Genomic DNA, 27,798 nt, shown 5'->3' with positions numbered 1-27,798 from the left:
TGAAACATGTCTCTGCGCTTTATTTGAGGAAAACATAAATGTGGTCACAAAACATCTTCGGGAAGTGGGGTAACTCAGGAAACCTACAGAACTACCGAACGGGTCTGAGTAAGAGACACGGGGCCACTGCCATTCTCAAGGGCGGGGGAGCGGACACTAAGTTATTTTCTTCCGGGGAAAGCAAGGTTAACTCAAGCTGCAGAGCCCAGATGGTCATTCGATTTACAGCTGTCTAAAGAGGAGCTGTATCTTTCCAAGGGCTGAGTTATGATGACTTCAGGTATCGATCAGATAGAAGTGCCGACCCTGTATTCGGCGGAGAGTCAGGGGATGAGGAGTAGAGGGGAGACGGTGGTGGTTACCGTCTTTATGTAGTTTTCGAAGTCACTTCCGAAAAAGAAGATGAGATAATAGTTGAAGATACCGGCAAGGGACATGAGGAACAGGAACAGTATGATTCGCTTCCCAAATATGTAGCCCGGTGTGCTGGAAAAGAGAGAAAACGGTAGAAGCGGCAACTGAGATGGGCTTAACAAAGAACGTCATCAATTTGAGACACAAGGGGTTTCAATTATAGTTCCTTTTACTCAGGAAGGCTCCATTGACTTCCTATGAAGAACGGAAGGGTCTCTGCTACTATTAATCACTGAACGTATTTCAGAACCAAGCTACGAGAGCCGAGACCCCAAACCCCATCATCGTTAGGGCTCTGCTCTACAGCTTCTCTGCGTTCCCCCAGTGTCCTTCTGAACCCTGATGGCGTGAAGGCAGTGGGTGCTGTCGGTCGGTCGTCAGGCATTCTGACCCGGGATTAGGAACCCCAGTGACTCGTTCCGACCCTTTCTGCAGCCGCTCTGCTCCAGGAGTGCCTGCGAAGCCGTGCTGGCCGCTGTGTCTCACCCAGGACTGAAGTGCCTCTCTGAGACAGGGGCTCGTTTCACGAACCAGTGAGGCTGATGGAATCTAAAAGGTGCTTCAGGATCTGAGGGTTCAATCTATTCTCCTGAGGCTGCTTGGGAATGAGCCATGTTCACACTAATGAAAGCTGGACCCCGAGCAGCGGAAGACAGGCTCTTACATTTTAAGCGAATGGAGGTGGGGCAGAGATGTTTTAGTACATTCATATTCTTCTCTCAAAGGCTCTAAATCCTACGCTGCTTAGGCAAATCGTCAGCTGGGGTCAGGAGGCAGCTCCCCAGTGATCGGTGACCACCTAATTGTGCACAGCGGCTGCCCTGGCTTCCCTCTGAACGATCCTTTTGTGACCGCCGTGGCCGGATCCAACCCGGGTAGCGCTAGCGCGTTTGGAAAGTCCAGCCAAATGGCTCGTTAAGGCTGTTAGTAACGACCCAGTGAGGGGACCCTTTGGCAATCATGGCTGCTCAACGAGAACAGCCAACTCAGCTAAACAGGTGCGTCAGTGCTGCTGAGCATTATGGTTTTTGACATAATCAAGAGAGAGAGCAGAATTTGGCATCCCCAGGCTCGACGTTAGAAATTTTATCTTTTTGAAATGGACCCCAAAGCTTCATCACGGAACTCCTAACTTCCCTATGTCAAGAGTCTGAAAAACGTTCAGCGGTGCGACTATTTCCTTGCTACTCAAAGTGTGGGCCGCGGACCAGCAGCGTTGGCATCCACCGGGGCTTGTTGAGAAATGCAGAATCGCAGGTCCCTCTCTGGATTCAGCGGATCCAAATCTGCGTTTTGACAAGTCCCTCCGTGACTCACAGGCCATTAAAGTTTGAGAAACATGGCTGGCCGACATTGTCCCTGCTCCTTGGCCCGCTGTGTTCTTCTGCCCCGTTCTGACCTGTTCTTCTGTCCTCGGTTCCCTGTTTACAGTCATGCTCATGAAGTGAGACCTCCTGTTTCTTTATTGGGGAGAAAAATAATATGCTCTCTAAAGAGAGCATGATGGGCTAAATTGTGTCCTTCCCTCCCCCCCCCCCATTCATATGTTGAAATCCTAACCCCAATTCCTCAGGACATGACCGTGTTTAGAGACAGAATCTTTAAAGAGGTAATTAAGGTAAAACTGTAATCACCAGGGTGGACCCTGACTCAATATGGCTGGTGTCCTTTAAGAAGAGAAGATCTGGACACAGACCCACACAGAAGGAAGACACAAGGGAAAGATGGCCACCCGTGAGCCAAGGAGGGAGGCGTCAGAAGAAACAAGGCAGCCAACACCTTGATCTCAGATTTCTACCCTCCGGAGACAATCAGTCTCTGTTGTCTGAGCCACGCCGTCTACGGTACTTGATTACCGTGGCCCTGGCGGACAAATACAGTCACCTGCTAATGCTGATGAGAAAGTAACAGAGTCTAAGGAAGGGCTATCTTTTAGCCAGAGAATAGAGGGTTCAGAGAAATTAACTTGTGAAAAGTCAAATATTGTGGTGGCTCAGATTTATCACAGGAATGAGGCCACCATATGCTCATTACAGAAACAAGAAAAAGCGATCTGCAAAGCTGTTTCAGAATGTGCTCGAGATAAATCTGCGGTGAAGGATGAAATGGCAGCGCCTGCTGCTGAAATAGTGGTGTTCTTGACTTCGGGGCAGCATTTTTCAAAGGTCTCAAGGCATCCCGCCCCCGAGGAGACGGCTGGGTGGTGCCTTAACTCTTCCCGGACCGTGCGAAGGGCGTGGAAGGCAAGGGTCCAGCACGTGCCCACCACCCGCAGGGCTAAGTGTGAATGGGGGTCCCCACCTCGGGCACTTCGGGAGCCTCAGTTTGAAATCTGTCCAGCCTGGCGGTGGGCGCGGTGGGGGCAGAAGGAAGGGCCGGGGTGGGGGGCCCGCGGGACACGTCCTGCATAATTAGACTGAAACCCAAGGCATCTCTGTGATTGTCTCTGGAAGCTGATACACAGTTCTCTCTAAATGGGGCGGGGAAGGTCAGAATTAAACGAAGCATCTGAGAGACAGGCATTTTATATCTGTGACTTCGTTTGTGGGGTATTGGTAACCTATTATCCAGGTGGGGAAACTGAGAAGAGACAGGTTGAATGATGTGCCTAAGGGCACACAGCCAGGAAGAGGCAAAGGGGGAATTCAAACCTGTCTGGGTGAGGCCAGAGTCCTGCTCTGTCTACCTTCCCGAGGGCTCCTTTGGAGACTAGGATTTTGTTGTTACGTTTTGAAATAAATGTACCCCCTCTCTTTTACACACACACAGCATCAAACCTACGTGAAAACATCAAAAAGGCATTACGACAGGGACACCCGAGTGGCTCAGTTGGTTGAGCACCCAACTTCCGCCCAGGTCACGATGTCTCACAATTTGTGAGTTCGAGCCCCGCGTCGGGCTCTGTGCGGACAGCTCGGAGCCTGGAACCTGTTTCAGATTCTGTCTCCTTCTCTCTCTGCCCCCCCCGCCCCCCCAACTTGTGCTCTCTCGCTATCAAAAATAAATAAAATAAAATAAAAAATTCAAAAAGGCATTATGACAGACAATTCCCAACTCGAATGTGCCTAAAACTTCGAGGAGGAGGAGGTGTGGTGTGAGGTGTGGCTGGGGCACCAGGACCCCTGAGCTCCAGCCCCCGCTCCCGGCTGTGTGGCCTTGGGCAAGTCACTGGCCCTCCCCCGCCTCACATAAAAATATATACAAAATGTGGGTGGAAAAAGAAAACTGCATGGTCCCATCTGGCCTTAAAATTCTGTTCTTTTCAGAAAGGAAATACCACTTTAAACCCGGTAACTTCTAAAGGGAATAAAAATTGTAAGGCCCACGAGAACAAGATATTGTTCCTCTGCTCACCCACATATCTCCAATAAATCAGGCCCTCCAGAGATTTTTGTCAAATGAACCATTCTCAGAAAAGAGGCATGAACAGCCTTCAGTGATTCCCACACTGTGTGCAGAAGTTGTTAAAATGCATACTCCCAGGCTCCCACCCTAGAGATTCTGATTCGGTACGTTGAGGGTGAGGCCCAGGAATGCCTATTTTTAACAAGCACCCCCAGGCAATTCTTGGTGCACTTGGTTGTTGGTTGGTGGGTTGGACTTTAGAAACACCAGCCTTGAGGGGCACCTGGGTGGCTCAGTCGGTTAAGCGTCCGACTCCGGCTCAGGTCATGATCTCACGGTTCGTGAGTTCGAGCCCCGCGTCGGGCTCTGTGCTGACAGTTCAGAGCCTGGAGCCTATGTCTCTTTCTCTCTCTGCCCTTCCCCTGTTCATGCTCTCTCTTTCTCTCTTTCTCTCTCTCTCTCTCTCTTTCAAAAATAAATAAACATTTTTTTTAAAAAAGTCAAGTAAAGGTAGATGATAAAAGGCAAGCAGTCTTGTAATATAATGCCAACTGCCGCTGAGTTTGGGTCCCGATAGTAGCTTAGAATGAAAGGGGAAGAAACTAAAATTCATTTTTTTTTTTGAGAGTCAGACAGTGAGCAGGGGAGGGGCAGAGAGACAGAGGGAAAGAGAATCTCTGGCAGGCTGCATGCTGTCAGGACAGAACCCAACACAGGGCTCGATCTCACGGCCCTGAGATCTGAGATCTGAGACCTGAGCTGAAATCAAGAGTCGGACGCTTAACCTACTGAGCTATCCAGGCGCCCCTGAAATTCACGTGGTTTGAGATGCTACAAACTACCTAATCAAAACAGGGAGAAAAGTGTCAGGGAGTAGGATGTGGGGCTGAGAATCAGAGCCATAAGCTTCTAGGAGGGACAAAGGTGGGGGCTCCAAATTTCCAGAAGGAAGAAGCTTTGGTGGGGGAGACACATCAAGGAATGTCATGCCCACCCACTGCACCCAAAATGACACTAGAACTTCTGATGTGGATAGGGCCAAAGCAACTTCTGGGGAGGAGCAAAGATGACTGACAGCCCCCGGGAGAAATTCCTGGAAAGGTCTCCCTGAGCAGTATCTTCCTCTATGGTGAGCCCAAGAACTAAAGCAGATCCCGAAGACATTTGGCCATTAGAGCATCTGCAGAGAACAAGTGCGACACGGCCCAGGGACGGAAGTGGGGATCCGAAAGAGGGGGTCCACGGCGGAAGAGGGTATTAGCACATAGTTTCCAGAAGGCAGAATTGAAAATCCTCTTGGACCTAGCCATAGAGGCTCTCGGGGTTGCATCTACCTCAAACTATATGTCGGTCTAGATTAGGATTAGACATTTCATCCCATAGATGTCATTTCTCCTGATGCCAATAGCTCCGAACTCTGTGTTCAGAAGTGTTGTGAGGCCGTGTTTGGTCTCAGCAGGAAGGAGCACCGTGATGGATGAGTAATGAAGGCTGTGGGTGCGGGACAGGTGAGAAGGCTCTGAAGGCACCACAGACAGTGGTAAAGGGGCCGGTGGGATCTCACGGGGGAGACTAGGACAGGATTTAAGACATTAGGCCAATTACATTTTAATGAGGTCCAGGGAAGTCTAGTATTTTTAAGATTTTAAGTCTAGATCTTATTATTTTTTGCCACCTCGGTTCATTCCCTAGCAGTGATTACCTTTAAAATGCAGAGAGCCTACGGGCAAATCAACAAATGTTGTCATGCTCCACAGATTGTCTTAGAATTAAAGCGACTTTAAGATCTCAGGCGAGAGGTGACAGGCGAAGAGAACAGTGACTGGGCCAGACCCCGGAGACTCTGCGGAGGAAGACAGGGATGCACGGGGAGGCAGCCCAAGAGAGCAGAACCCCCTTATTTTACTGATAGACACCCCACCACCCCTCGCTTCTTGACAACAGGTGCTCTCCCGGGAAAAGGCGGAATAGAGGCTTTCCAGAGTGGAAGAGAATGAGGAATATCATTTATGAGAGTGTTGATAAGGGTAAGAGAGATAATGGAACTGTGGTTTTCAAGGGTAAATAAGAACCCCACTAGAGAGGAATGAATAGCAGACGAGCCCAGGAAAGAATCTCTGAGAGACGAGTCATTCTTCTCCTGGCTGCAGCTCGCCATCACCCCCCGGCCCCCAGCCATTTAGTTTCACAGGCTCCCAAGGTCCCCAGATAGAATGCTTTCACCTGCCGACCTCCCGGGATGTCAATGCCTTTGTCACCGCTGCAGATGTTATCTAAACGGAGAGCCCATTAACCGCGAGAGGAGGGTGCTATCGTAAGAGACGGGGGGGGGGGGGGGGGGGGGGGGGGTGGGGGGACGTGAAACTAGACAAGGGAGAAAAATGGAGGGGAGGGCTGGAGTCACCACTTGGGCAGGCGGGAGCCTCCCAGAACACACGCCTGGCTCCTGGAGCCCTGCTGGTACGTTAAGAATTCGAAAGAAGTGGGAGCGCCTGCGTGGCTCAGTCAGTTAAGTGTCCGACTCTTGATTTCAGCTCAGGTCACGATCTCACGGTTCACGAGTTCAAGCCCCACATCGGGCTCTGCGCTGGCCACGCGGAGCCTGCTTGGGATTCTCTCTCGCCCTCGCCCTCTCTCTCTGCCCCTCTGCTGCTCACTCTCTCTCTCTCTCTCTCTTTCTCTCAAAAAATAAATAAATAAAAAACATTCTAACAAGAATCCTGAGGAACTGGTGGCAGACTATAACATGTCTCCTGTAAGTATCCTCATTTATTTTATGGAAATCCGGATTTCCCAAACCGGGTGTAGCCAAAGTTATAGCTGCTGCTCTGGGGCTTTCCGTCTGGCAGCCTCCATCAGCCATGCAACGGGGACTCTATTCACAGGCTCCGTCCTCTGAGTGTTCATGCGTCCTATTTTTGCAACATTCTTCCTGCTGGTCCCTGGAAAATCTGTTACTCAAGAGAACTGATCACAAGGTGCGCGTTTTAGTTCTCACTTCTTTAGGCAAACAACGAAACGCTTCACTCACCGGAGGCCTTGGGAAGCCAGACCCAGAAAGTCAGACTCTGAAGGGTGGGAGTAGAGCAGGGGGCAGAGGGGGTGCAAGAATGGGCAGCGGGCGGTGTGAAAGCATCCTTCGTGGGCCCGACGCCACGTAGAGGAATTTGTTACGGGGCGTAGGAATCAAGTCCCCCAGCTGTATTTGCCGAGCCCGCAAAGTTCAGGGGGAAAAGGGGGAGGGATACTATAGCCTTCACCCTCCAGCCCCGAGTGACCCCCCGCCCAGAGCCTTAAATCTTGGGCAGAATATGGTGGTGAACGATCCCTCTTCTTGCTCAAAAAGCGTGGCTCACACCCTGGTTCTTAAACAGTCCCAGTGGCCTACCTCTGAGTTCTCTCCCCCAGGTAGCCGACGAAGTATTTTTGCCTCACGAACAGGTACATCAGGCCAGCAAAGGCGGCGGGAACTGAGTGGAGAAAAGGAAACACCCGTGTGAGTTTCACAGATGCCAGAACATGCTAAGTTAGCATGGTATTAATCCAGTCATTACACAACGAATGCTGGTCACAAAATCTAGCAGAAGCCTCAAGTGCTGGCAGCTGGGGCTGAACTTCAGCAAACGCCCAGGGCTGGTAGAAACCTAGGACCTCGATGATAGTAATGTCACTTTCTACGGGCATCGTGGTACAGTTTACAAAGTGTTTTCCTGCCCATCATGTAATCTGAATCCTTCGCACCTGCCCAATATCATCTTTGCTTATTCGAGATGTGAAAACTTGGGCTTCAGGGGTCAAAGGGCTTGTGTAAGACTGCCAGGTGGGATGGGTGGTGTGTATGTGTTTGTGTGTATGTGTGTGTGTGTGTGTGTGTGTGTGATGTGGTCTGGGGCAGGGGATGGGGAACCAGACCCGAACCCCAAGCCCAGCTCTAGGCTGGCTCTCTTAAAAGTATACCCTTCCCCTCTGGGCCACCAGGCAGTGCAATGCTCAACCTTTTCTGAAAAATTGCTGCCAATTCAGAAAACATCTGTAGGGAAGGAGATTCCCTTTGCCTTCTAGTCCCCTGAGGAGCATCTGTGAGCATCGGGAGTCCTGAACCTTGGATTTGAGAGTTAGAAAACCCAACCCCACAAGAACCATTCAGATCAGGAGCTAATACTTAACTCATTCTACATCTGGACAAAGGGCTGATTGCAGCTTTCCTACCTCTCAGGAATAATTATGAGGGTGATATAAGTGCATGGGTATAAAAGCACCCTGAAGACCTGCCAGCATTATTCAAATGCCAAATTAATTGTGTCGACAGAGTGCTTTTTATATGTCAGGCACTGCCCCCAGGCACTTTGGGTACTTGGGTCTCCAATCCTCCCAGCCCCCTGGTAAAGAGCGTATCACTGTCGCCATTGGGCAGATGAGGAAATTTAGGCTCAAGGAAGTCAGTTTGCCCAGCTGCACTTACCAGACCAAAAGACCCATGAGGACACACATCTTTGGCCAGCCATCATCTCTGTGCTTGGCATAGCGCCTGGCACATAGTGGCTTTCAAAAATTATTTGTTAAGTGAATTAATAAACGTCAAGTAAGCCAAAGAAAAGATTGTTAAAAAGAAAACCACACACCCAAGATGGCATCAGTTAGGCCAAGTCCCCAGACTGGGCTTCCTATCTAACCTGATAGCAATTTCCATCTCCCTCCAAAATGCAGTCTTAATCTGTAGTCAGGAATTTTCTGATCCGAGCCAAGGCAGTCATGGGTCGCATGGGCCCTCTCCCACGTGGGGGATGGAAGGAAGGTGAGGTCTGCAGGATAAGGGCCCCTCCTCTCCTCTCTAAGGGAAAGAAACCTTGCCCGGAAAAAATCCTTTTCTTTTGCTGACAACTTTCTTGCCTCACCCTCCTTCCTATAAAAACCTTCCATTTTGTACCACCCCTCTGCACCCCCTTTTCTTGCTAGATGGGGTGCCGGAATCGTGAATCCTTTAATGAAGCCGATTAGGTCTTCAAATTTATTCGGTTGAATTTTATTTTTTAACAAGGTGGAATCTGAAACCAAGTTTGTATAATTTTAAAACCGTGTTACCACCACCCGTGCCATCAATAATCACATTTACTGGGCTTCTATTGTTAGGTTGAACTATATGAAACTGCCATTTTTGTGGATCCTAAACTGTCAGGCATCAGCAGTTTTCTATGGTTCAATCTGATATATGCCATGCACTATGTCAGGGACTTTATGCACAGTCTCTCAAGCATCCTGGGAACTCAATTATTCCTGCTTTACAAATGGGGAAACTGAGGCTTAGGAAGGATGAGTGAAGAACAGCCCAGGGTCACAACACCAGCAATGAGTGTCCTCACAATAGTCTCTAGGGATGCCTGAGTGGCTCATTTGATTAAGTATCTGACTCTTGATTTTGGCTCAGGTCATGATCTCACAGTTCGTGTGTTAGAGCCCTCCCATCAGGCTTTGCGCTGACAGCGCGGAGCCTGCTTGGCATTCTCTCTCTCCCTCTGTCTCTGCCCCTCCCCTGCTCATGCATGTGTGCTCTCTCTCTCTCTCTCTCTCTCTGTCCCTCTGTCTCTCAAAAGAAAGAAAGAAAACACTTAAGAATTAAAAAAAAAAAAAAAAAAAAAAAGAACCGTCTCCAGTCTGTCAGTCCCCAGACCCTCCCAAAATACTAGTGTTATGTGACAGGTAAGAAAACCAAAACACAAAAGAAACCACTTATGAAGTTCATGCTATTATCTGAAAGTCACGAAACTGTCACAATTCACAATCTGCCCTGAACAAAGTTTTTCCTGGTTTGTCCCATCTGGATGGCTCTGCTCTAACTTACCAGCACATCTCTCTCTCAACGGGAGCTAAACTGAACATGAGCTCACAAGAGTCAGGGGTGGAAAATGGCTGTGCTCATGCCTCGTGGACCCACCAGGCCGCTTGGAACAGTAGGAAAAGCACAGTGGGTTCGAATCTGGACTCGAAAATTCTGAGGTTTGAGCAAACCGCTTGTCCCTCTGGGACTCGGGCTCCTGCTCCTGTAAAGTGAAGAATCTGGGCTAGAATGATCTCTGAGGTTCCTTTTGACTAAACAATCCAGTAATTTACTATAGAGCGTAAGAAGTGACGATTACTGAAGAGGGTTTACTGACACTTTTGACCCCTAGCAATGCCAACAACTGCTTGGCAGAAAATGCATAGTCCCGGGGCTCTGAAACACCTTCACACTCCCTTTGTATTTATCTAGCTAGAACAACTCTACATCCATCTCTATCGAGTATCATCTAGGACCTAAAAGGAATCGTAACTCCTCGTATAAGCATAGTTTGGCTTGATTTTTCAAGTGACGCCAGACACATTTCCTATTTCACTCGGGATAGATAGTGGTAAATAAATAGTGAGTGATGACGGCCTTATGGAGCACGGGAGGAGGCCACATGCTGTCCCCGAAGGAGTTTCTGCTGCCATCCCTCACCTCTGTTCTCTGTCCCTGCGCCTGATTTCTTTCCTTCATGGCGCTTCTCACTCTCGGCAACAATGTATCCATTCGCTTTTTTTCCTGTGGTTCATCTCACCAAGTGCCATGTGCTCGGCCACTACGTCTTGTTATTTATCACCGTGTAGCTAAGCACAGGGCTTGTCACGTAGGAGGTGCTCAAGGTCTATGCATCATATACGTGGATAATGCAGAAAAGCCCTGGTGCAAAATCCAGGACTTAGCGCCAGAGACCTGGGCTCTGTTTCTGGCTCTGTTATTCACCAGCTGAGTAACCTTGAGCCCGTCATCTCATCTCCCCGAACCAAAGTGTTCTCCAGGCGAATAGAGGGAGGGGAGCCTGGGTGGCTCCGCGGGGTTAAGCGTCTGGCTCTCGGTTTGGGTTCAGAGCCTGTGTGGGACTCTCCCTCTCCCTCTCTCTCCCTGCCCCTCCCCCACTCGCTCTCTCCACCACTCTCAAAAAGAAATAAAGAAACTTAACAAAAAGATAACAGAGGGAGATAATACGCCCTCTACCTACTCCCTCAAGTGGGAGAAGAGGTAAGGATTAAAGAGTCCCTCGGGGGACACTTGTGGCCTTTTCTTACACACCCCCGCGGGGGGCCGCATTGTGGAAGCTGGCCAGGTCACGCCAGCCCCCCCTCCCCGCCCCCCGCCAGGCACAGTGCCGATCTCCAAAGGGGACCCGAAAAACACGACTCTGGTTTCCTGGTCCTTTTAAGTCAACTCTGGGAGTCAACCTGCTGAAGTCAAGACCGTGGGCGGCTGCTAACCCCAGAGAAGGCTGGGGACCTGGAATCCGGCCCGTGGCTCTGCAGACCCAGGCCCGACAGAGGACCTGCCACCCTGCCAGCTTATTAGCAGAAGAGCAGAGTGACGTTGGTCCCAGAATAGATCCCTCAGGCGCCCTCATTTATAATGCCCTTGTATCTGCGCTAACACTGCTTAAGGATTCTGAGTCACATTTAGCCTTAAACCACCCTTGTCGGCGCAGAAGCTCTCAACCAGCCACCGGGGAGCAAGCATTAGCAATGCATTATCGCACCCGCTCCGCACAGGCGCAGAGCATGCCTGAAACACGACCTCCCGAGGGTTCTCACCTCTCCGAGGGCTTCACGGGGATCGGAGCTGGAGGTCAAGCAAAGTCTTTTCAACAAAAGAGCCCGCGTTTGAACCTCCCCACGGCACACGCTCCAGAAAGAGAACACACAAGGAGAAGCCAGAGTTACCTTGGCTGCAGAGCAGCCCTGCGCTCCAGAGCACGACAAGGAACGTGGGGTACGCGTCCACACAGTTTTGGCTGTAGAATAAAAAAAAATAAATAAATAAGGAGAAGAAGCATTAGGAAACACGCTACCGCGGCACCGTCTGAAAATCACCTGAAACCCCAAGCCGATAATCACCATCACGCATGAAGCACGAACCCCATTCATGACTCCACTTATGAGACATAGGCAGTGGTATAAAGCAAATACATGCTCAGAATCCATTTAGTCCCTTCCTCAGTGAAGCCAGTCGGAGACTCGGTTTCTTGATGGATTCGTTTTGGCAGGGTTCCTGCTCCTGGCTGTGCCAAAGTGCTTCTTGGAATTGAAAAGTGAGCAACACAGACAGCAGGGCTGTGGCAGCTGTCAGGATTGGGGGTGGGGGGTGGGGGGTGCAGGAGAGAGGAGCCCAACTGAGAAACCTTTGTCAGACACACAAGTCAGCTCAGACCCACAGGCGAGGCTGGGGAGGGGGGCGGGGAGATGAGCTTCGAGCGTGAAAGAAACCAGGGTCGATTCAGAAAAGCTGACGCTCAGAAAGGTCTCGTGCTGGTGGTGCGATCGCCGTGTTCAGGGCTCAGTCTTCACTCTCGGGGAGGGGCCCTCCCCTCACACCAGCCACCATGCTGATATTTTACACCCTTTGTCCCCCCCGGACACTCACCGCAGCCGTGTGAGCGCGCAGGGTGACTGCATGCGTTTTCTGCGGCTGCTGGAACAGGTAGCCCCAAACATCGGGGCTTAAAACAAGACAAATCATCTGGAGGTCAGAAGTCCAAATGGGTCTCACTGGGCCACGGTCAAGGTGGGTCAGCATGGCTGCAAGCCTGCTGGAGATCCTAGGGAAGAATCGGTCTTGCCTTGCCTTTCTCAGCTTCTAGAGATCACCTGCATTCCTTGGCTTGTGGCCCCCTTCCAACCTCAAAGGCAGCAGTGGCCAAGAGGGTCTTTCTAACACCCACTTCTCCGCCTCCTTCCTTCACAGTTAAAGAACCCTTGTTAGGGGTGCCTGGGTGGCTCAGTCGGTTAAGCGTCTGACTTCCTCAAGGCATGATCTCGCAGTTCACGGGTTTGAGCCCCGCGTCGGGCTCTGTGCTCACACCTGAGCCTGGAACCTGCTTCAGATTCTGTGTCTCCCTCTCTCTCTGCCCCTCCCCCACTCACTCTCTGGCTGTCTCTCAAAAATAAATAAACATTAAAAAAGAAAAGAATCCTGGTGATCCCATTGGTTCCACCCAAATAATCCAGAGTAATCTCTTGATTTTAAGGTCAGGTGGTTAACGATCTGAATTCCTTCTTGCCATGTAACAGAACCTACAGGTTCCCGGGGTTGGGATGTAAAGATGTTTGGGGGCTCTTTATTCAGTCTACCACAGTTACCCTCATTTTCACATGAGAAACTGAGGTTGGGAGAAGTTGACTAACTGCTGAGTGTCACTGAGCTACAAGGTGGTGGGACCAGGATGCACGTCCTGGTCAGTCCAACTCTGTAACCATATCTGTTAGCTTTTCGACTACACTAAAAAAATAGCAAATATCCTCTGGAAAAGTTGACAGTCTCGGTCAGGACCATCAATATGCACATCCACATTGATAAAAACCCTCAACAAAGTAGGGCCAGATGGAACATACTTCAACATCATAAAGGCCACATATGAAAACACCCACAGCTAATATCATACTCAATGGGGAAAAACTGAGAGTGTTCCCTCTGGGGTCGGGAACAAGACAGGGATGTCCACTCTCACCATGCACTATTTAGCATAGTACTGGAAGTCTTAGCCTCAGCAGACAACAAAAGGAAATAAAAGGCATCCAAATTGGCAAGAATGAAATCAAACTTTCATTATTTGCAAACAAGATGATATTCTATGGAGAACACTGGAAAGACTCCACCAAAAAATTGATAGAACTAATACGAATTCAGCAGAGTCGCAGGATATGAAATCAATGTACAGAAATCTGTTGCATTTCTCTACGCCAATCATGAAGCAGCGGAAAAAGAAATCTAGGAATTGATTCCATTTACAATCACACAAAAACAATAAGATACCTCGGAATAAACCTAGCCAGAGAGGTAAAATATCTGTACTCTGAAAACCGTAGAACAGTTATGGAGTATCTTGAAGAGGACACAAAGAACTGGGAAAATATTCCATGCTTATGGACTGGAAGAACAACCATTGTTAAAATGTCTATACTACCCAAAGCAATCCATACATGTAATGCAATCCCTATCAAAATACCACCAGCATTTTTCACAGAGCTAGAACAAACAGTCTTAAAATATGTATGGAACCACAGAACACTCTGAATAGCCAAAACAATCCTGAAAAAGAAAAACAAAGCTAGAGGCATCACGATTCGGGACCTCTAGCTATATTACAAAGCTGTAGTCATCAAGACAGTATGGTACTGACACAAAAACAGACACATAGATCAGTGGAACAGAATAGAAGATCCAGAAATGGACCTACCACTACATGGTCAACTCACCTTTGACAGAGCAGGAAAGAATACCCAATGGAAAAAAGACAGTCTCCTCAACAAATGGTGTTGGGAAAACTGAAGAACAAGGTGCAGAAGAATGAAACTGGACCACTTTCTTACAGCATACACAAAAATAAATTCAAAATGGATGAAAGACCTAAATGTGAGGCAGGAAACCATCAAAATCCTAGAGGAGAACACGGCAGCAACTTCTCTGACCTCGGCGGTAGCAACGTCTTACTAGACATGTTGCAAGAAGCAAAAATGAACTCCTGGAGCTTCATCAAGATAAAAAGCTTCTGCACAGTGAAGGAAACAAACAACAAAACTAAAAGGCAGCCTACAGAATGGGGGAAGATATTTGATAAAGCATTAGTATCCAAAATCTATAAAGAACTTGTCAAACTCAACACCCCAAAAACAAAAAGACCAGTTAAGAAATGGGCAGAAGGGGTGCCTGAGTGGCTCAGTAGGTTGAGTCAGTTAAGTCAGTCCAACTCTTGATGTTGGCTTAGGTAACAATCTCACAGTCATGAGATCGAGCCCCATGCCAGGCTCCTCATTGGTCATGGAAACTGCTTAAGATTCTCTCTCTTCCTCTGTCCTTCCCCATCCTCAAAAAGAAAAGAAAGAAAGAAAGAAAGAAAGAAAGAAAGAAAGAAAGAAAGAAAGAAAGAAAGAAAGAAAAAAAAAGGAAGGAAGGAAGGAAGGAAGGAAGGAAGGAAGGAAGAGGAAAAAATGAGCAGAAGACATGAATAGATGTTTTTCCAAAGAAGACATCCAGATGGCTAACAGACATATGAAAAGATGTTCAACATCACTCATCATCAGGGAAATACATATCAAAACCACACTGAGATACCACCTCACACCTGTCAGAATGGCTAAAGTGAACAACTCTGGAAACAACAGATGTTGGCGAGGACGTGGAGAAAGGGGAACCCTTTCGCATTGTTGGTAGGAATGCAAACCGGTGCAGCCACTCTGGAGAACATATGGAGGTTCCTCAAAAAGTTAAAAATAGAACTACCCTACGACCCAGCAATTGCGCTCCTAAGTAGTTACCCAGAGGATACAAAAGTACAGTTTCAAAGGCAGTGCCTGTACCCCAAAGTTCACAGCAGCACTATCAACAATAGCCAAGCTATGAAAAGAGCCCAAATGTCCATCAACTGACGAATGGATAAAGAAGACGTGGTATACATAAATACAATGGAGTATTACTCGTGCTATGTGCAATGACGTGGATGGAGCCAGAGGATATGCTAAGCAAAATAAGTCAGGCAGAGAAAGACAAATACCCTATGCTTTTACTCATATATAGAATTTGAGAAACAAAATAGACGTACATACGGGAAGGGGGAAAAGAGAGAGAGGGAAACAAATCACAAGGCACTCTTTATGATGAGAACAAACTGAGGGTTGAGGGAGGGAGGTGGGTAGGGGATGGGCTAGATGGGTGATGGGCATTCAGGGAGGGCACTTGTCGTGTTGAGCACCGGGTGTTGCATGTAAGTGATGAATCACTCAATTCTACTCCTGAAAACAATATTACACTATATTTGAACTACCTATACCTTGGATAAACACTTGAAAAAAGAAAAAAAATACACGCACATCCGTGGAAAAACCACCTTACGAGACATGGAAGCGTGAATGGGGAAGGGCAGTGCAATGGAGTGGAAAGGGCACGTGACTAAGGTTTCACCTCTGACCTGACATTCACCATCTGCTTGTCAATGGCAAAATAATCACTTTGGATGTCGTTTTCTCACCTGAAACACTAAGAGACTGATAGTAACTCTAAGATCCACGTAAGCTTTAAGAGTTGATGCTCTAGTGAGGTGGTCCTCCAAGTGTTGTCCCTGGATCAGCAGGCATCAGAAATACCTGGGAACTGCAAGTGTTAATGCCCATCTGAGACCTACAGAATTAAACACTCCAGGGGTGGGGCCCCGCAATCTGTGTTTTGACGGGCTGTTTTAACAGGCCCTCTAGGTGACTCTGAAGCACACTCAAGTTTGAAAACCACTGGTCTAATGTCACTCAAACTAACAGGCAAAGCAAAGATGCACTCTTCAAAACGTATTTGGCCTTTTATCCGAATCCCTTCCTTGGATTCCTTCATCTGGACCCTCCCTGATCTGGTTCTCATGACTTTCCTCCTAAATCGGCGACGGACCCTTATTCAGACTGATAGCGTCTCATGCCTCAGTGGTACCATTGAGAACTCTGGAATGACCGAGCCCTGGTCCATCCCCCGCAGAGAACCCAGAGAGGATGTGCCGTGTCCCTGGCCACAGGAAGTTTCGTGTCCCTCTGACGATCAAAAGATCCGCCACCGGAGAGGTCAATGAAATTAAAGGTAAGAAAGCAGCGTATCCTACCCTGGGATACAGGCACAGGGGAGAGAGCACAGCCCCGCTGAGCTTGCTGGGTACCCAGGGGTTTCACTGATCTAGCGGACACAGTAGTACTTACGTAAGTACTTCTGTGTCTCATTCCCAAAGGTGGAGAAAAACAAAAGGGAAAATACGAGTCCTTTTCTCCACGAACACATTGATGGTGTGGTGCATCATGTTGAACACAGCACAGTGACCTGTCCACTAACCCGGCAAGCGCCTCAGAATCAGACCCGGAGGAAGGGCAGGAGCCTTGAACCGACTTATCATTTGGGGTGAAGTACTCAGCAAACAAACAGGTCCCGTACGCAGCTATGGAGCGCCCCAACGTCACAGCTATTACGTATTAGAGGAACAAACCCACAGCCTTGGGACTGAGAATGTGACCCTGGAAAACTAGGTCACGTTATTATTTATTTAATTGAATAATGTTCTATGTCTGATGGGATCTAATACCTGAGGCTCCAACAATTTGACGATCTATTAATGCCAAAGATCGCCCCTACGTCCTCCTCATTCACGTGCTTCTGGTTTTGTTTGTATTTGAGTACTGGCTTGGGCTGGGTGATGCAGTTTTTCAAAATGCTTAATTATCTAAGGAATTTGCTCATTAGAGAGAACGGTATAGTAATGTGACATTGGATCAGTCCTTCAGTCATTCCTGCCTGTTGTCTCAAGTCACCCGAGTCCTTCATAAAACACGGTCTGTCTGGATTGGAATGAAACTCCCAACTCCTGTCCCTCGATCTAGCTCAAGCCAGTCTTTTCCCGATCCAGAGTCTCTGACCCGTCTTCGATCCACAGCTCCCCACGCATATGTCCCTCCTTGACAGAGAGCCACCTCCGGGCTGAATTCAAGTGGCACTGGTCAGTGACAGGGCCGTCCCTTGAGGTGGAGCCGGATGGATGTTCACACGCTCTTTAAAGGCACAAAGCCCGGGTCCGATGCCTAGTCTGCCGCTGCGTGAGTGCACTGAGCCTCAGTTTTCTTCATCTATAAGAGGTGAGTGGAGACGTAAGTAATTACCGCCCTGGCTTATGAAAATAAAATGAGATAGAGCGGTGCCCAGCCCAGAACAAGCATTCAATAAACGGTGACTGTTACCTCTCCAATGTCTTCCTTCTTACAGTCCCCAGTGGAAATGCCTTTCCTGCGGACAAATTATTATTACTCCAAATTTTCTCTTGTGGAGGGTTTTGTGCCGTTCTTTCTACGAGACAAAATTGACAGGCCCATCTCGGCTCTCTTCATTTCCCCAGGTCTGATTCTGAGGCACTTGCCCGATTTGTCGACAAGCCACTCTGCTGTGTTCGTGGAGAAAAGGACTCATATTTTCCCTTTTGTTTTTCTCCACCTTCGGGAAGAAGTGCAGGAGAACTTACTAAGGGTTTTGTTTAGGTTGACTGCAAGCAAGTAAATGATCACTAATAATAGTAATAGTAGCTATACTAATGGATGGAATCAATGCAGAACTATTCGCTTCAAGTTATTTACAAGTCCACCCTACTTAGAAGTGAGCTTAAAGCGGAATCTGAAGGGCGCCTGGGTGGCTCAGTCGGTGAAGCGTCCGACTTCAGCTCAGGCCGTGATCTTGCGGTTCGTGGGTTCAAGCCCGGCGTTGGGTTCTGTGTTGACAACTCAGAGCCCGGAGCCCGCTTCGGATTCTGTGTCTCCCTCTCTCTCTGCCCCTCCCCCCCCCTCTCAAAAATAGATAAATGTTAAAAAAAAAATAAAAATAAACAAAGTGGATTTTGAGAGGTGCAGGGGAGAAGGGACATTAGGGTGGCATTTTCCAAAAAATGCATTTTGTGAGGCACTAAACCCTGGATATGATCTGCCCAAAAAAAGGGATGGGGGCGTATCTGTAGTTAAAAAAGACTTCCCCTTCTTGGAGAACCAAGAATCACAGTGTTCCTCAGTACCTTAGAAGTTCTCAAAAGTCCTGTTTTACAGAACTTGCTCTCCTCTGTAATACCTGTTGCCAGCCCAGGAACGTGTAATCAATCTATGGGACGTGTGTAGAAAATTACATTTCTCCGGAGACCCGTCACCTCTCTGCAGCCCGTGCTTACCAGCATCATGGGGAAGAATCTTGGGTCAGTTTAACTGAGATTTTTCTCCAGAAATCAAGCTCTGTTCCAGCTGTGCTCATCATCTGGGAACAGGGCTTTGGACTACGCCTTGCACACGTGAACAGAGTCAAGGTCAAGATTCTTTTTATCTCTCAAACCCTGACTCGGCTCTACCCTCGTGGACCGTTAACCGGGGCCCCGTTGGAGCCGATGGGCCACACCCAGCCGCGATACCCGTTTATCGACTGCCCCCCCCACCCCCCGATCTCGAACCGTCTGCATCACTCAGCAGTCATATTTGGTGCTGAAAAATCTGCATCAGGCGTTTCAATCCGCCAGCATCATTTATCCTTTATGCTAGTTTTTCTTTACAGCCATGGTCTGGAAACATTTATGATCTCACACCCCATCAACCAGAAGATCTGATCGTGCAACCCTGTGACGGGTATGATACACACAGCACTCTCAACCTGTGTATTAAAACCGAGCAAAGCTTAATTTCTTATTTTTTTTGATAGCAAGATTAAATCCCTGTTCTTTTCTTGCTGCACGTCCACGGCTCAGCTCGCACCCTCTTTGGTGCTTTGGGGGCCAGACGAGCTACGGCCGGAGAAGAGTCCCTATGACACAGGACCCCTTGGCAGGAACTTCCTGGCAGACGCAGGCACACTGGCGCCTCTGGGTTCCGCCAGCACGTGGTGGCCCGTGGCCCTGATCTTTCAGCCCTTGGACAAACCACCACAGGCACACAGAGTGCCGTCAGCTGGGTCAGGAAGGAAGTGGTCTTTGTAACAGAACCACAGCAGCGTCTGGGCCGCCTCCCTCTTCCAGAAAATTCTCCGTTTCTCCCCCTTAGCTGCTCCCGCTCTGCAGCTCCCTCTCCTCCTAACTCTTGTGACTCTCCTCCCACGGAGGTGAAGCACAGACGGGTGGCTTGGGGGAGCTGGGCCACGCGCCCACACCGTGGGGACCCCCGGCGCAGCCGGGATGGGCCACCACGGTCCTCCAGCGCCTTCTTCCCTCCGGAACCCCGCAGCCTTGCGGAACTTCCAAACCGCCCTCCCAAATGACGCAGCGCAGCGGCCACCAAAGGGCGACTTCTGCAATTTGGGGGCTGGCGCCCCGGGCCGGGTATGGGCGGAGCCACTCTTTAGGCGCAGAGCCAGCGCCCCCCTGGGAGACACGGCAGAACCCAGACGCCCTGGCCTCCTCCACGTCGTCTTCGTTGCTGCCAAAACGGAAACTGAACTTCCGCACGAGGTGCGGGGAAACCACCGCAGGTCACCTGCGCCGCCCGGCTTCTCCGGAACGGAGCCACCCGGTGCAACTGCTAATAACACGGAGATCTGGGCAGAAAGAAGCTTCTCTTTCCCAAGTAGTCAAATAGCGTCAATGTGCCCTTCGGGGTTGTTTGCAGAGAGCGATTCGGGTCGTCCCTGATCAAAGACACCTTCTTCGCACCTCTCGCACGCAGAGTGTCTGAGAGGCGTTCTCACGGCTCACCCTGCAAATGGCACAAAGACAGATGCGCCCTACGTACGTTCCCTACGCTCCTTTAAGCGTCGGTGTCTAAAATGGCTTCAGACACAGCTTTAAACTTTTCCGACTGATTCTGAGAATTAATACCCCGAAGGTCCACATGTTAAAAGAGAAATATCCCCGTAGGTAGTTTAGCAAAGGATTTCCCTGAGACCAGACTGCTGGAATGACCCTACTCGGGACAGCAGAGTGTGAGCGAGGGGGGCCCCACGGCAGGTGGCGAGGGCCCGAGTAAAGGGGAGGTCTTGGAGGGGCTTCGAGCACTCGGGAGTGGCCTCAAGTCCCGAGCCCAAAAGGCAAAGGGCTCGGAAAGGGTGAGGGGCCCTGGATATCAGCCTGTGCCAATTTCCTTGGGTATCCACGACTGCCCCTGTGGAAAGATCTCTGCGGCCATCAGAGCCACCTCCGAGTTGAGACTGAAGGCCAGCTCCTTGGCCAGCTCCTCTCCGAAGCCTTTCCCCGTGACAGGCCCCTGGTCACAGGCACAGAGAAGCAGACAGGCCACTGCCTGAAACTGCTGTTCAAATACATTCTGCATAAAGGAAAAACGCGTGTGTGAATAACGTCCATTCAGATTTGCATCCCGAGTAGCTCCCATCTCCTTCTCTGAGCTGCTCAGGTATTTTCAAACAGCTTTTTTATTCAAAAGTAAAGAATGGCAGGGGGTGGGGGGGTGGGGGGATGGGGAGGAATTGCACAGCTCCCCCATTCTTTCTGTTCTTGTTCTGGTTGCTCAAGGAGAGTGGGCGTTACCAAAGGTCCTGGCACACCTCCAGATGTCCCCCCAAGGGGGACGCAAGGGACAGTGAGCTGAAGGCTGTCACCATCGCATCCCACCTGTTGCCTCCAAAGCCAGCCGATGAGTTTGCATGGCTGGTTTGCATGGTAGTCCCTTCGGACGAATTCCCCAGGAAATCGGTAACGCTGTGGCTACGTGACTGGCTCAGAGGTTTCTGGAGCACGGGGGAGCTATGGCGATCGCACCTCTCCCCACTCCCGCCCCCACTATCCCTGATTCCTTTCTTTAAACACTAGCCCTTATTAAGATGACCAAGGGTGCCCCCAACACCCCCCACCCAGGTGAGGTTCAATCGTCCCTGGGAGCTCTGCCTTCCTGGCACTCTGAAGGTCGACCCAGACAGACATGTAGCCTTGACGGTGGCCTTCACTCCAGTAGGAAGGCCCCCTTTCCCCAGGGCCCCACTCTGTTAGTTTGCAGTATCAGGGTTTGAACTCACTTGGCAGTGTAGACGCGTTCAAAGGCAAGTGTTCCCGTCCTCTGGAAGCTCCGCCCATTCTGTGTCTTGCTTTCATGCTCCACCTTGTGGGCAAAGAACCCTGACAGAGGGAAAGGTTTGGATCTGGTTTACCATGGGCACGTTCATGAGCCTGTTGTCCCCTTATTTTACTAGAACGTTAAATGTTTCCTCGGTGTGCCCTCCAAACAGCCCGAATGTCTTCTGTCAAACGTCATTTGCCAGAAATTCACTCAGCAGCTGTCTCTACTAACCTCTGACTTGCCACGAGCCAGACACTTAGCTTGCATCCGAGAACAAAACACACAAAGGACGTTGGCCTGAGAAGCTCATGCTCTGGCGGGGGTGGAAGAGGAGGAGGCAGACGGTAAACCGCGAACAAAACCCTTAGATGAAATTTATCCAGTGCGCCCAGCCGCGGATGGAGGGGAACGCAGAGCCTGGTGGGGGGCCACGTGCGGTGCCCACAGGGTGGACAGAGCGAGAAAGCACTAAGCGAGCCCAGGCCTGGAGAAGAGGATAGTTGAGAAGCGCCTGCCGGATTTGGTGGCGTGACTGTGACCTTGATGTGAGCCGCGGTAAGAAAATCAGAATTCATGCCCATCTCATGAGCCACAAGGAGTCACTGGCAGGGATAAGCTGAGCAAGTGGTGGAAGCAGGAAGCCACTCGGTCTTCTGCATGGGGAGCGTCCAGAGGGGTCAGGACCGGGACAACGGAAGATAGGGAGCCCGCTAAGGTGGGGCGGTGGGCTGGGGGCGGGGGGGTTGCCGAGAAGCCAGAATCCCAAGGGTCTGTCTATAGATTGGATGGAGCGGGGAGGGATGAAGGTCTCTCTCCCTTCCCCTCCTCTTTTACTCCTCTGCTCCTATTTCCAGAATATCAGGGGTCCCTGTGGGATGCCTTTTCATCAGCTTGATATTAGCCTCCTCAAAAAGCTGTGAAATGGAAGCCTTATCAACCGTGTATAGGAATAAAAGCCTTCTCTGGTTTCCTTTTGGGCAAAAGCACAGCCGTACCCTAGCAACGTGCCCGTCTGGGGGCATAGCAGCTACGGGCCCGCTGGTAAGCAGGGGGCGTCACCCTCCAGCAGACCCCTGACATCTATTCCTTCGATGGGCTTTGTGCCCACTCCTCGGAGTGAGCCACGCTGTCTCCCCTTTGTAGACAAGGCCCCAGTGACTCAGGGGGGTTGGGTGGCATTCCCAGAGCCACCCCACTGGGGAACAGTGAAGCTGGGGACTCAGATCCAAGGGGGCAGATGAGAATATTTTCTTCCTGTTGCTGTCACATTGCAGCTCACTGCAGGGGACCCACCAGCCACACGGGGTTTAAGTACACATCTGTCTGTTCTGAATGTCTCTTCTTAGCACAAAGGACAGCAGGAAGTCCTGCTCACTGACTTTCCAGAACCTAAGGGTTCTGAACCTAAGGGCCCAGAACCTAAGAGGCCCTCGCCTCTGAACAGGTGGCAGAGATAACATTAAGAAAGTCAGAGGTGATTTCTGCAACCAGCAGCACGACGTGGCTATAGTTCTCCGTGCCTGCCTGCCTTCTCTCTCTCCTTGCTCAGACAGACGCCTTCCTCGTTTGCAGGGCTTGCCCTCGACCTGTGACTTCCAGCCCGTTCCTGCCGCCTCTCCAGGCCTTTGTCTCATCAGTGTTCTCCCCAATTCCTGAACCTTCCCTCTCTTTTTTCCTCCTTCTCTTGACCCTAGAAACATACTCAGATCTTTCCTACCCATTAAACAAAAAAGCAAGCCTGCCCCAGCCTACGAGGCTTTCCCTCTCCCTCCTTCTTAGCTACACTTGAACGAATTTGCCTTCCTTTGCCCACGCCTCACCCCCCATTCACACCCCACCCCCGTGTTATCTTCTACCATGTTACAGAAACCTCGAGCACAGAGACCATTGATACGCTTATCTTGGCCAGCTGCTGATGGTAAGCCAAACCAGAGAGATAGCGCCAGAGTCAGAGACACAGAGAGAAAAGGCTGCCGACCACTAAAGAGCACACACACCGCATGCCGGGCACCGCAGGCTACTTTCCCTAGGTTGTTCCATTGCAGGGTGGTTTTGTTTGTTTGTTTGTTTGTTTGTTTGTTTGTTTTTTGGGTAGGCTTCATGCCCAGTGCGGGGCTTGAACTCACAGCCCTGAGATCAAGACCTGAGCTGAGATCAAAGGTTGGACGCTTGACCGACTGGGTCACCCGGGCGCCTCTCCGTGTGATATATTCAACAGACACGTACGGAAGTTATCGTAGCCCCACTTGTCAGTTGAGGAAGCTGGGAGCCAGAGAAGGCAAACAGCTTTCTCAGGATCACATAAAAAGATCTTGAAGACTTAGGCACAAAGTTAATACGAGCCAGCAGTGCGATAACAAGTGTTCAAAAGAATAATGCACCTGTGATTATCTTAATAGGATTGATGTCTGGATCTCAGGAAGAGTGAGTTTCCCTGTACAGGAAGCGTCTGTCTGCATCTTAGAAAGCTCAGGGCAAGATGGGTGGGAGGGTGTAACCCAATGACAAGGGACTCTGGAAACCAAGTCACAAAGGAAATGATACATTGATGACAGGATAGCTGACTCTGTAAACCTAGAAGCAGCAAGCATAGCCCAAGCTTTTCCAGACAATAGAAACAGGACCAGTGGATAGAAGTTACAGGGCAGTAGATTTCAGCATGTGTAAGAAAGAAGTTCTTGAGTAGGGAGCATTTGAATAAATGAATTTGAGGCAATAAATATAGCATAAGCGTCTACTTTTTGGAATTGGATTGAATCTCAGTCCAACCATTGTTCTAACCTCTCCAAGCCCCACTTTGCTTATCTGTAAAATAGGATCGATCGATCGATAGATAGATATAGATATAATTCACAGGCTGCAAGGATTCAGTGAAATAGTATTATACCCAGCACAAAGCACCATGCTCGACACAAAGCAAACTCCCAATACACCTAACAAGGGAAAGGGGGAGTTCAGTAGCTGTGAGCTCTCTATCACGGGAGGGTCCAGGCCGGAGCTGTTGAGAATGCTGCAAATAAGATTTCTGCCTTGGGGGCGCCTCCTGAGTCCTGTTTCCACGGCCCATTTAACCCTACGTTGGGCCGTTAGGTCTTCCAATATGGTGCCCGTGAGATTCACTTCAAGTGTGTGTGGTGGGGGTGGGAGTCCAAGGAAGTCACGGAAATGGAGGTGTTCCCTGCCAGCTCTCTAGCCCTCCTTGTCCTATGCTCACAAACCCCTGTGAGAGCGGGGCCACGATGTCTCCCTTCCTGGCTTCATGGTAAGAAGAGAGTTGAGGCCAGAGGATGATGCCAGTTCCCACCGCCTTTCCCCACAACCAGAAGGGCGGCAGGAACGGCTCTTCTGCTGGAGGACATCTCTTCTCTGCTGCCACTCAGGCTTCCATGCATGGGCTCAGTGGCCCTTCCCCTCGGCTCACCTTCTCCTCTCAATCTAACTAGTTGGGCTGCTTATGGAAATCACTTTCTCCAAATCCATGCTTATTGCCTGCGTGTTTCTGCATGTCAACACTGCTGGCACCTCGGCAGGAGGGGTCGGAGGCCCTCTGGATGCTATTTATAGGAAATGCATCTATCTGCATTCCCTGGGAAACCAGCCTTTGGTGGTTCTGGCCCAGCTTTCTTGGAACGACGTATTTGAAACTTGCTCTGTGCTTCCAGATCTGTGTTTTGCTGGATCGAGCTGGAAGAGGGCCACAGGTTCAAAGATCTTGATGACTCAACAACGTTTCAGAGTCGGAGGGGGAAGTTCCAGCAGGCGGGCCGGGCTCTGGCCTCTTTCTGGGAAATGAGGTTCTCACACAGTGAACAGAGAGCACAGACCCTGGACACCATCATGGACACATGCGGACCGGACCTCTCTGTCATGGGGCAAAGACAACGTCTATGGTGCCGGGCGACAACACGGAAATATTTTTTAAAACTAAGAGGAAGGGTTTGAAGTGGCACTTGGCGGGGCAGGGAGAGAAAGGCACCGTTTTTGCATATTTTCTGAACTCTCTGAGGAGGACCCATGGTTGCAACCTTGAGGTTAATTAGCATTGCAAAGAGAGGTTCGGGACAGGCACTTGAACCTTTGCGTTCACCTGAAAGCCCAGGTGTAAGCGAGCACAGATATTCTCTTCCGGGTCGTTTGGATTTGTCTTGTTCCCCGACATGGGCACATTTGACGGTCACAAGTAAAAGGCCTCACCCAGCGGTCTCCACATCACACGGCAGTCCGGGTCTCGGCCTCAGAGGGAAAGCATGGCTTTCATGTGGCTTCAAAAAGAGCCTGAAAAAGTCTCCGGGCCCCAAACGGTGGCTCCACCCTGGTCCAGGTTTGCAGCTCCCCACCGGGCAGCCTTCATCCCACATCAGCGGCTGGAGCTCTAGCAGTGAGGCCACTGTGTTGTGTCGCCATCTATCTGAAATGGCCTGCCAAAAGTCAAGGCCCCCATGCCGCGGCTGTTAAGGCTCAGACATTTGGCCGCCTATCATCTCCCCTTCCACACCGTACCAAGGAAGAAGACTTAATCTCATCTGCCAAAAATAATTAGGAACTTCGCCGTCCCCCTCAAGTCGGATCAGGGCTTGCTTTGCACTCGGGGAAAAGCCCGGGACCCACTCGACAGGCCCGGACCGGGTTCTGCATCTCGGGAGCGATGAAGAGACTCTATTCTCACAACAGGAGACCCTGCGGCCTCCCCCAGCTCAGCTCTGAACCGAGAGGCAGCAGTTCGGGGTGACCTACAGCCTTCCAGCTAGCTTAGCCCCATCCACACTGGCCAGTGACAAGGCACTGGCTCCCGGGTCCACCGGTATTTGTCAGTTACGTTGCCATTTACAAGGGGGAGGGTGGGAGGGGAGACCCTACACAGAGCTGGAAAAGCACCGCCCACTCACCCACCCAGAACCGTCTTTGAAGGCTTCCTACTGACCTTGCCTGGTCATCTCTTTTCCCTATCCTTTCTTTCCTGGGACACCCACCCCACAGCTATGTCCCCATAAAGCCAGGACTCTGACCATCACAAGGGCAGTGGGGGTGGGGGGGGGCGGTCCCTGGAGCCTGGAGGTGTCTGCACGTTGAATAAATGAATCCCTTGTTGATTCGCAAGGCCAAGGGAGCTCCTGATGCCTGCAGGAAATAGCAATGGCTCGAGGAATGGCAGACTAAACAACCCACCTGTTCCCTCTCAGAGCTGCAACTTTATTGTGTGGATTTAACATGAAAATAGTTGGGTCAAAAAGCAGCCAACTGTTGTTCCACAGAGGAAACATACAGGGGAAAGCGGGTCTCTCTGGTGTGGGGAGGTCTCAGGGAGGCCTTACTCAGGGCTCAGAAGGCTAATCCTCAGCCTCTGTCCAGATTCAAGTTGGGGGGAAATAACAGAGGATCCCAAATTGGTGAAACATTCAAATTTCCGAAGTGTGACAACAGTGTGTGAACACGCAATAATTACCATTAAGTGGTAACAGCCGCCCTTGGTAGTTACTTTCCTTTTTCCTCTATCTTAATAAACTGCAAAACACAAAGGCACTGGAAATACTTAGAAAAAGAATCTGTGGCAGTCCTAACTCGGAACTTGAAAGAGAAAATGCTACACGGTCTTGTCTTTTTCAGGTCCCAGTACCTTGCGTATTTCTTTCTTCCTTGCTCGGTTTTCTTAAGTGATAGCGAGGTGAATGGAAATGCAAACCCCGCGCAAGAAAAAATGTTTCCTCTCTCTCTTTACATTAATAGTTAATATATAATGCGTATGAAAAATGCTTCAAAACTATACATCGCTAGGAAAAAAAAAATATTACAAAGAATCTCTTTCTTCCAAAGAAAAAAGAAGCAATACAGAGATAAATGATAATAAGGTGATTTCTTCCTCCCACCATCCAAATTCAATTTTTTTTTTTTTTTTAGCCTACAGGTGACAGGTAACGTCAGTTTCACTGAAGTCAGCCCAGCTGCGCTTAACAAAAGCCCGGTGTCTTGAGACAATATGTATTTCACTTTCCCTTTCTAGGCTTCTTGCCTCCCACCCAGTCTCTGGCCACAGTAATTAATAGTTAAAATGCTGACTGCAGACACTTTAGTAAGGGTTTTTATAAAGCTTCTAGATCGCAGCCCCGGCTTTACAAACATGGTTAGTCACCAACATTGAAGTGCAAGAAATACCAGAAGGAAACCCCCAAAGTCATGCATAAATGCATATATCCTATACATTCAAAGCAAAAAGAAAACAAATACAAATAAGGGGAAAGTGGGCAAAAGTGTGCACAGACACAGAGAACGGTGTGAGCCTCTGACTTTCAAGCGATTGACAAACAAAATCTGTTTTGTCTCCCCCTCTGAGTGAGGGCGTTCCCTTACCGTTCTGGACCACGCTGATGAGGGTGACAATGGCCAACAGGACAATATTGCCCACGGTTTCCTGATCCATGTTTGCTTCAGGCTCCCCGGCAAGGACTGCTCCTGTCTGGTGACACCCTGTGCTGCTCGGAAAGAGGAAGTGAGGGCCCT

The 27,798-nt window shown here is 49.8% G+C and overlaps 1 protein-coding gene and 1 long non-coding RNA gene across 2 annotated transcripts; both read right to left on the bottom strand.

Moving 5' to 3' along the window:
• On the bottom strand, positions 1–27,798 carry LOC102960870 (arachidonate 5-lipoxygenase activating protein). The gene is made up of 5 exons (XM_007074332.3): positions 27,649–27,798; positions 21,263–21,362; positions 11,485–11,555; positions 7,148–7,229; positions 1–486 (listed from the first exon to the last, which is right to left on the bottom strand). The coding sequence occupies exons 1-5, from the start codon at positions 27,716–27,718 to the stop codon at positions 324–326; spliced, it is 486 nt and encodes a 161-aa protein (XP_007074394.1). The 5' UTR covers positions 27,719–27,798; the 3' UTR covers positions 1–323.
• LOC122240736 lies at positions 16,781–18,008 on the bottom strand. Its single transcript, XR_006220473.1, has 2 exons — positions 17,518–18,008; positions 16,781–17,406 (listed from the first exon to the last, which is right to left on the bottom strand). It is a non-coding gene; the product is annotated as an uncharacterized LOC122240736 (long non-coding RNA).

The sequence above is a fragment of the Panthera tigris genome, chromosome A1, assembly GCF_018350195.1.
Source record: "Panthera tigris isolate Pti1 chromosome A1, P.tigris_Pti1_mat1.1, whole genome shotgun sequence".
NCBI lineage: Eukaryota > Metazoa > Chordata > Mammalia > Carnivora > Felidae > Panthera > Panthera tigris.
Note: the sequence above shows the minus strand (reverse complement) of the source record. Positions and strands in the feature narration are given on the sequence as shown.

Bases quoted from the DNA above. Each gene is read 5' to 3' on its own strand.
- LOC102960870 (XM_007074332.3), bottom strand. From the start codon at position 27,718: ATGGATCAGGAAACCGTGGGCAATATTGTCCTGTTGGCCATTGTCACC. The intron at 7,230-11,484 runs GTAACTCTGGCT...TTCTCCACTCAG, and splicing joins AGGGCTGCTCTGCAGCCAAG to TTCCCGCCGCCTTTGCTGGC. The intron at 487-7,147 runs GTAGGCCACTGG...TCTCTTTTCCAG, and splicing joins CTGGGGGAGAGAACTCAGAG to CACACCGGGCTACATATTTG.